The sequence below is a fragment of the Entelurus aequoreus genome, linkage group LG19 (assembly GCF_033978785.1).
Source record: "Entelurus aequoreus isolate RoL-2023_Sb linkage group LG19, RoL_Eaeq_v1.1, whole genome shotgun sequence".
Taxonomy (NCBI): domain Eukaryota; kingdom Metazoa; phylum Chordata; class Actinopteri; order Syngnathiformes; family Syngnathidae; genus Entelurus; species Entelurus aequoreus.
In genome coordinates this window covers 50,829,261-50,839,063 of record NC_084749.1, presented here as the reverse complement: position 1 = coordinate 50,839,063, position 9,803 = coordinate 50,829,261, and the positions used below count along the sequence as shown (strand labels likewise).

General features: G+C 36.7%; 1 protein-coding gene across 8 annotated transcripts in view; it reads right to left on the bottom strand.

Annotated features, from left to right (window-relative positions):
* Positions 1 to 656: 656 nt before the first annotated feature.
* The window catches only part of adgrl2a (adhesion G protein-coupled receptor L2a), a 252,691-nt gene continuing 243,544 nt past the window's right edge, over positions 657 to 9,803 (bottom strand). For 5 of the 8 annotated variants that reach the window (XM_062028640.1, XM_062028632.1, XM_062028634.1 and 2 more), the window contains one exon: positions 657 to 1,467. In XM_062028640.1, the coding sequence (XP_061884624.1) occupies positions 665 to 1,467 (803 nt within the window). In that variant the 3' untranslated portion in view covers positions 657 to 664. Of the gene's footprint in view, positions 1,468 to 5,609; positions 5,645 to 9,803 lie in introns of all 8 variants that reach the window. The other 3 variants (XM_062028637.1, XM_062028635.1, XM_062028639.1) reach the window with 3 other exon arrangements.

The window sequence follows — 9,803 nt, the reverse complement described above, 5'->3', positions numbered from 1 at the left end:
TGTATATATGTATGTATGTATGTACGTACGTATGTATGTACGTACGTATGTATGTATGTATATATGTACGTACGTATGTATGTATGTATGTACGTACGTATGTATGTATTTATGTATGTATGTATGTACGTACGTATGTATGTATGTATATATGTATGTATGTATGTACGTATGTATGTATGTACGTACGTATGTATGTATGTGTGTACGTATGTATGTATGTACGTACGTATGTATGTATGTACGTCTGTCTGTCTGTCTGTCTGTCTGTATGTATGTATGTACGTCTGTCTGTCTGTATGTATGTCTGTCTGTCTGTCTGTATGTATGTATGTACGTATGTATGTATGTATGTATGTACGTCTGTCTGTATGTCTGTCTGTATGTATGTCTGTATGTACGTCTGTCTGTCTGTATGTATGTATGTATGTACGTATGTATGTACAACCTTTTTTTAAATGCTTTTCACAGGCTTCTATCCTGGTACCGTACATGTTTGACAGCAGCAGCACATTTAAATACATAATCGGCTTGTCTGTAAAAGTTGAAACTGTACACTGTTGAAAAGAGGAAGTTAGGGATGAAGGAGGCGTGTCCGCTGACAAGACACGCCCCCCGCGGGGGTCACGGCTGTAAATGCTTTAAGTGACGCGTTGAAAGACATTTAAAGGCTCGTGACGAGTTGCATCTGTCCTTCCCGCACGTCACCTTCTGGGACGGGAATAATGTAGCCCTCGCTCGTCCCTCGGCCTATTTGGTAGCAGGCCTGCAGCTGGTGGCCGGAGTCCAAGTTAGGCATGCTCTTGTAGTAAACGTCCTCGTTCTCCTTCTCGCTCCTCTTGGATGGAGACAAGTCCTCCGGCGCTTCCGGACTGCTCTGGGGAGAAGGCGAGTCCCTCAGGTTCGGCATACTCGTGTACGAGGAGTCTCTGTTTGGAGACTGCAGACTACCCAGGTGGCGGTTGTCGGGAGTCAGCGGGCCCGCCAAGGTCTGCACTCCCCCGCCGGTCCTCACCTTCTTCTCGGGGGCGTACAGAAGCGAGTGAGTCCGCTGGGGGATGAGCGGCGCCTCCAGCTGGTGTTGGTGGTGCAGCTCCAGGCCCACCGCCTCGCTCATCTGCACCAAAGACGACGCGTCGGCCACGATGGCGTCGTCTTCGCTGCTGCCGACCACCGTCACCGTGGGCGGAGCCCGCTCCGCCTTGTGGTGGCGAGTGTGGTACTGCGGGTGCTGGTGGTGCAAACTGGGGGGTTGCTGTTGGTGGCTTTTGTTGCAGGCACGCAGGTTGTTGTGTACCAGCTCAGAGATGATCATTTTCTCCAAGGCCGCGTCGTCCAAACTCAGTCCGCAGTCGACCACCTGCACACTGTCCACGCTGCGGAGTGAGTAGCTGTTGTTAAAGTTACCATTGAGCGGTAGAGTGTCCATTGCACTTGTATCCCTCACCGCATTGTTCACTGAGTGCCCTGCAAGGAGAAGACAAGTTGGTGACTCAGGATGTTCTCATTCAGCCAAGTCCTCCTGTTCTCAGGGCACTCAATCCTTGGCACCTGGACTGACGTAGTCCAAGCCTAAGACTAGAACAGACCAATCTAAATCTAAGACCAGATCTGACCAATCTAACAAAGACTAGATTGGTTGGAAGACTAGACTAATCTTAGTCTAAGACCAGAACAGACCCATCTAAATCCAAGACTAGATCTGACCAATCTTACTAAGACTAGAACAGACCAATCTAAATATGAAACTACATCTGACCAATCTGCCTAAGACTAAAACAGTCCAATCTAAATCCAAGACTAGATCTGACCAATCTAACTAAGACTAGATCGGACTAATCTAAGTCTAAGGCTGGAACAGACCAATCTTAATCCAAGACTAGATCTGACCAATCTAACTAAGACTATATCAGATTAATTTAAATATGAGACTAGATCTGACCAATCTACCTAAGACTACAACAGACCAATCAAAATCCAAGACTAACTCTGACCAATCTAACTAAGACTAGATCGGACTAATCTAAGTCTAAGGCTGGAACAGACCAATCTTAATCCAAGACTACATCTGACCAATCTAACTAAGACTAGAGCAGACTAATTTAAATATGAGACTAGATCTAACCAATCTACCTAAGACTACAACAGACCAATCAAAATCCAAGACTAACTCTGACCAATCTAACTAAGACTAGATCGGACTAATCTAAGTCTAAGGCTGGAACAGACCAATCTAAATCCAGGACTAGATCTGACCATTCTAACTAAGACTAGATCAGACTAATCTAAGTCTAACGCCGGAACAGACCAATTTAAATATGAGACTAGATCTGACCAATCTACCTAAGACTACAACAGACCAATCAAAATCCAAGACTAGATCTGACCAATCTAACTAAGACTAGATCGGACTAATCTAAATCTAAGGCTAGAACAGACCAATGTAAATCCAAGACCAGATCTGACAAATCTAACTAAGACTAGCTCTGACCAATCTTAGTTTTTAAGATTAAGATTGATCAGAGAACAAAAACAAGGGTGGGGAAGGGGTATTGGAATTGAGCCAGGACTGACCAATCTAAGTCCAAGAGTATAACTGACCAATCTAAGTCTAAGACTAGAACAGACCAATCTAAGTCCAAGACTAGAATTGACCGAACTAAATCCAAGACTAGAACTGACCAATCTTAGTCCAAGACAAGAACTGACCAATCACCGTCCAAGACTAGATCGGACTAATCTAAATCTAAGGCCGGAACATACAAATCTAAACGCAATACTAGATCTGACCAATCTAACTAAGTCTAGAACAGACCAATCTAAATATGAGACTACATCTAAAAAAAAAAAAAAGTTAAAGTACCAATGATAGTCACACACACACACTAGGTGTGGTGAAATGTGTCCTCTGCATTTGACCCATCCCCTTGTTCCACCCCCTGGGAGGTGAGGGGAGCAGTGAGCAGCAGCGGTGGCCGCGCTTGGGAATCATTTTTGGTGATTTAACCCCCAATTCCAAGCCTTGATGCTGAGTGCCAAGCAGGGAGGTAATGGCTCCCATTTTTATAGTCTTTGGTATGACTCGGCCGGGGTTTGAACTCACAACCTACCCATCTCAGGGCGGACACTCTAACCACTAGGCATCTGACCAATCTACCTAAGACTAGGACAGACCAATCTAAATCTAAGACTAGATCTGACCAATCTTAATCTAAAACTAGATCTGACAAATTTAACTAAGACTAGCTCTGACCAATCTTAGTTTTTTAGATTAAGATTGATCAGAGGGCAAAAACAAGGGTGGGGAAAGGGTATTGGAATTGAGCCAGGACTGACCAATCTAAGTCGAAGACTAGAACGGACCAATCTAAGTCTAAGACTACAGCTGACCATCTAAGTCTAAGACTAGAACTGACCAATCTAAGTCTAAAACTAGAACTGACCATCTAAGTCTAAGACTAGAACTGACCAATCTAAGTCTAAAACTAGAACTGACCAATCTAAGTCCAATACTAAAACTGACCGATTTAAGTCCAAGAGTAGAACTGACCAATCTAAGTCTAAGACTAGAACGGACCATCTAAGTCTAACACTAGAACTGACGAATCTAAGTCTAAAACTAGAACTGACCATCTAAATCTAAGACTAGAACTGACCAATCTAAGTCTAAAACTAGAACTGACCAATCTAAGTCCAATACTAAAACTGACCGATTTAAGTCCAAGAGTAGAACTGACCAATCTAAGTCTAAGACTAGAACGGACCATCTAAGTCTAACACTAGAACTGACCAATCTAAGTCTAAAACTAGAACTGACAAATCTAAGTCCAATACAAAAACTGACTGATTTAAGTCCAAGAGTAGAACTGACCAATCTAAGTCTAAGACTAGAACGGATCAATCTAAGTCTAAGACTAGAACTGACCAATCTTAGTCCAAGACAAGAACTGACCATCTAAGTCCAAGACTAGTATTTGACCAATATTAAGTCCAAGACTAGAACTGACCAATCTAAATCCAATACTAGAACTGACCAATCTAAGACTACGACTAGAACTGACCAATCTACGTTCAGGACTATAACTGAACAATCTTAGTCCAAGACAAGTACTGACCAATCTAAGTCCAGGACTAGAACTGACCAATCTTAGTCCAAGACAAGTACTGACCAATCTAAATCCAAGACTAGTATTTGACCAATCTAAGTCCATCCTTATAACTGACTGATATAAGTCTAAAACTACTACACTTGGACTGGACTAGATTGAGTGTCCTGAGACAAGAAGACTTGGACTGGACTAGATTGAGTGTCCTGAGACTAGAAGGCTTGGACTGGACTAGATTGAGTGTCCTGAGACTAGAAGACTTGGACTGGACTAGATTGAGTGTCCTGAGACCAGGAGACTTGGACTGGACTAGATTGAGTGTCCTGAGACTAGAAGGCTTGGACTGGACTAGATTGAGTGTCCTGAGACTAGAAGGCTTGAACTGGACTAGATTGAGTGTCCTGAGACTAGAAGACTTGGACTGGACTAGATTGAGTGTCCTGAGACCAGAAGACTTGGACTGGACTAGATTGAGTGTCCTGAGACTAGAAGGCTTGGACTGGACTAGATTGAGTGTCCTGAGACTAGAAATCTTGGACTGGACTAGATTGACTGCCCTCAGACTAGAAAACTTGGAATGGACTAGATTGTGTGTTCTGAGACTAGAAGGCTTGGACTGGACTAGATTGAGTGTCCTGAGACTAGAAGGCTTGGACTGGACTAGATTGAGTGTCCTGAGACTAGAAGACTTGGACTGGACTAGATTGAGTGTCTTGAGACTAGAAGGCTTGGACTGGGTTGAGTGTCCTGAGACTAGAAGGCTTGGACTGGACTAGATTGAGTGTCCTGAGACTAGAAGGCTTGAACTGGACTAGATTGAGTGTCCTGAGACTAGAAGGCTTGGACTGGACTAGATTGAGTGTCCTGAGACTAGAAGGCTTGGACTGGACTAGATTGAGTGTCCTGAGACTAGAAGGCTTGGACTGGACTAGATTGAGTGTCCTGAGACTAGAAGACTTGGACTGGACTAGATTGAGTGTCCTGAGACTAGAAGACTTGGACTGGACTAGATTGAGTGTCCTGAGACTAGAAGGCTTGGACTGGACTAGATTGAGTGTCCTGAGACTAGAAGGCTTGGACTGGACTAGATTGAGTGTCCTGAGACTAGAAGTCTTGGACTGGACTAGATTGAGTGTCCTGAGACTAGAATGGTGTTCAGGATGCATGAGAAGCCATGCTGAGCATGCACTATCACACACATGTCCAACCTTCTGTCTGTTACATCCCAAACAGTCACCAGTAACCATGACGACACACGGGCAGGAAGTCACCAGTAACCATGACGACACACGGGCAGGAAGTCACCAGTAACCACGACGACACACGGGCAGGAAGTCACCAGTAACCATGAGGACACAGGGGCAAGTAGCAGGAGTGAGGAAGGCAACACACAGGCAAGTGAGGCAGCCATGTTAGTTGTGAGGCAGCAGGGAGGAGACTCAGACTCAGACTCAGACTCAGACTCAGACTCAGACTCAGACTCAGACTCAGACTCAGACTCACTTCATGTGTGCTCAGCCTAGCTGGTCTAAGAGCAGCTGAAAGTCAACAAATGATTTATTGGAACATGAAGAAGCAATCAAAGAAAAACAGAAGATGGCGAGAGCAAGAGTTGACATTCTACAACTTGAACTGCACTTTTGTAATCAATATTTGTTCTATCATTCACAATCCTTAGCAGAACACTTGTTGGATTTGATGTGATGTCATTCCACTTTGTAAGAACCAGCTGGTTGGCTAGCACTCAATATGTCAACAATACATACACCAACAACCAACAAGTAGCCATTGTCTTATTACAAGCGCTAACGTAGAGGAACTACTTTTAGCAACGCCGTGATAACCGAGCGCTAACTAGCTTGTGCTGCTATATTGACACGTTGAGCCGCTGCATGGCCTCCGAGTTGGTGAAAGTTAATTGTAGATGATAAATCATGTCTCTCTCCTGGATAGTAGAAGGTTGTGGACATAAACCCACAAGTTGGTACACTTTAACATCCAACTTTGACCCGGAGATGGCCAGAAATACACCTTTTTTTTTTAACCCTTTTTGAGTATAATGAGACATTGTTGAAGTACGTCTTTAGTGAGAGCAGACATTGTACAGTAAGTGATTGTTTTATTATGTTGTATATCTTGTTTAGCACTTAGCAATACTGCTACATGATGCTTAGTGTTGCACTTCTAAAACTCGTAGATCATCCTCCTTATATTCAGCCTCAAAAATAGAAGTTTCTAAACATCATTTGTCCCAAAGTAGTCTTTGTTGTCTCTCACCAAGTCTGACATGTAAATAAACGTTGTGAAATGAATACTTAAATTATCAAAATATGTAAATACTACATTTTATTATGAATGTTACTACATGACATATATACTTACATCATGTATATATTACATGTTATTATGAATGTTACTACATGACATATATACTTACATCATGTATATATTACATGTTATTATGAATGTTACTACATGACATATATACTTACATCATGTATATATTACATGTTATTATGAATGTTACTACATGACATATATACTTACATCATGTATATATTACATGTTATTATGAATGTTACTACATGACATATATACTTACATCATGTATATATGACATGTTATTATGAATGTTACTACATGACATATATACTTACATCATGTATATATTACATGTTATTATGAATGTTACTACATGACATATATACTTACATCGTGTATATATTACATGTTATTATGAATGTTACTACATGACATATATACTTACATCATGTATATATGACATGTTATTATGAATGTTACTACATGACATATATACTTACATCATGTATATATTACATGTTATTATGAATGTTACTACATGACATATATACTTACATCATGTATTTTACATGTTATTGTGAATGTTACTACATGACATATATACTTACATCGTGTATATATTACATGTTATTATGAATGTTACTACATGACATATATACTTACATCATGTATATATGACATGTTATTATGAATGTTACTACATGACATATATACTTACATCATGTATATATTACATGTTATTATGAATGTTACTACATGACATATATACTTACATCATGTATATATGACATGTTATTATGAATGTTACTACATGACATATATACTTACATCATGTATATATTACATGTTATTATGAATGTTACTACATGACATATATACTTACATCATGTATATATTACATGTTATTATGAATGTTACTACATGACATATATACTTACATCATGTATTTTACATGTTATTGTGAATGTTACTACATGACATATATACTTACATCGTGTATATATTACATGTTATTATGAATGTTACTACATGACATATATACTTACATCATGTATATATGACATGTTATTATGAATGTTACTACATGACATATATACTTACATCATGTATATATTACATGTTATTATGAATGTTACTACATGACATATATACTTACATCATGTATATATTACATGTTATTATGAATGTTACTACATGACATATATACTTACATCATGTATATATTACATGTTATTATGAATGTTACTACATGAAATATATACTTACATCATGTATATATTACATGTTATTATGAATGTTACTACATGACATATATACTTACATCGTGTATATATTACATGTTATTATGAATGTTACTACATGACATATATACTTACATCATGTATATATGACATGTTATTATGAATGTTACTACATGACATATATACTTACATCATGTATATATTACATGTTATTATGAATGTTACTACATGACATATATACTTACATCATGTATGTATTACATGTTATTATGAATGTTACTACATGAAATATATACTTACATCATGTATATATGACATGTTATTATGAATGTTACTACATGACATATATACTTACATCATGTATATATTACATGTTATTATGAATGTTACTACATGACATATATACTTACATCATGTATATATTACATGTTGTTATGAATGTTACTACATGACATATATACTTACATCATGTATATATTACATGTTATTATGAATGTTACTACATGACATATATACTTACATCATGTATATATTACATGTTATTATGAATGTTACTACATGACATATACACTTACATCATGTATATATTACATGTTATTATGAATGTTACTACATGACATATATACTTACATCATGTATATATGACATGTTATTATGAATGTTACTACATGACATATATACTTACATCATGTATATATGACATGTTATTATGAATGTTACTACATGACATATATACTTACATCATGTATATATGACATGTTATTATGAATGTTACTACATGACATATATACTTACATCATGTATATATTACATGTTATTATGAATGTTACTACATGACATATATACTTACATCATGTATATATGACATGTTATTATGAATGTTACTACATGACATATATACTTACATCATGTATATATGACATGTTATTATGAATGTTACTACATGACATATATACTTACATCATGTATATATTACATGTTATTATGAATGTTACTACATGACATATATACTTACATCATGTATATATTACATGTTATTATGAATGTTACTACATGACATATATACTTACATCATGTATATATTACATGTTATTATGAATGTTACTACATGACATATATACTTACATCATGTATATATTACATGTTATTATGAATGTTACTACATGACATATATACTTACATCATGTATGTATTACATGTTATTATGAATGTTACTACATGACATATATGCTCACATCATGTATATATTACATGTTATTATGAATGTTACTACATGACATATATACTTACATCCTTTATATATTACATGTTATTATGAATGTTACTACATGACATATATACTTACATCATGTATGTATTACATGTTATTATGAATGTTACTACATGACATATATACTTACATCATGTATATATTACATGTTATTATGAATGTTACTACATGACGTATATACTTACATCATGTATTTTACATGTTATTGTGAATGTTACTACATGACATATATACTTACATCGTGTATATATTACATGTTATTATGAATGTTACTACATGACATATATACTTACATCGTGTATATATTACATGTTATTATGAATGTTACTACATGACATATATACTTACATCGTGTATATATTACATGTTATTATGAATGTTACTACATGACATATATACTTACATCATGTATATATTACATGTTATTATGAATGTTACTGCATGACATATAAACTTACATCATGTATTTTACATGTTATTGTGAATGTTACTACATGACATATATACTTACATCATCTATATATTACATGTTATTATGAATGTTACTAGATGACATATACTTACATCATGTGTATATTACATGTTATTATGAATATAACTACATTACGTATATACTTACAGTGTGTATATAAAACAATGATGGTGGTTTTTTGATGTTTTTTAGTGCTTTAAAGGCGGAATAAAGCTTCTGTAATTGGCTCCATTGTTAGCTGACTCTTGCTAATGTTTATTTATGAGTTAGAATGGATTAAAACATATGCGATCTTGTCTTGCATAAGGATTGTGAATGATAGGTCAAATAAACACGTGCAGTTCCCTTTTAAACGTGTGCTAACTAACTTATTTTTTGAAGTTTCTTTTGGC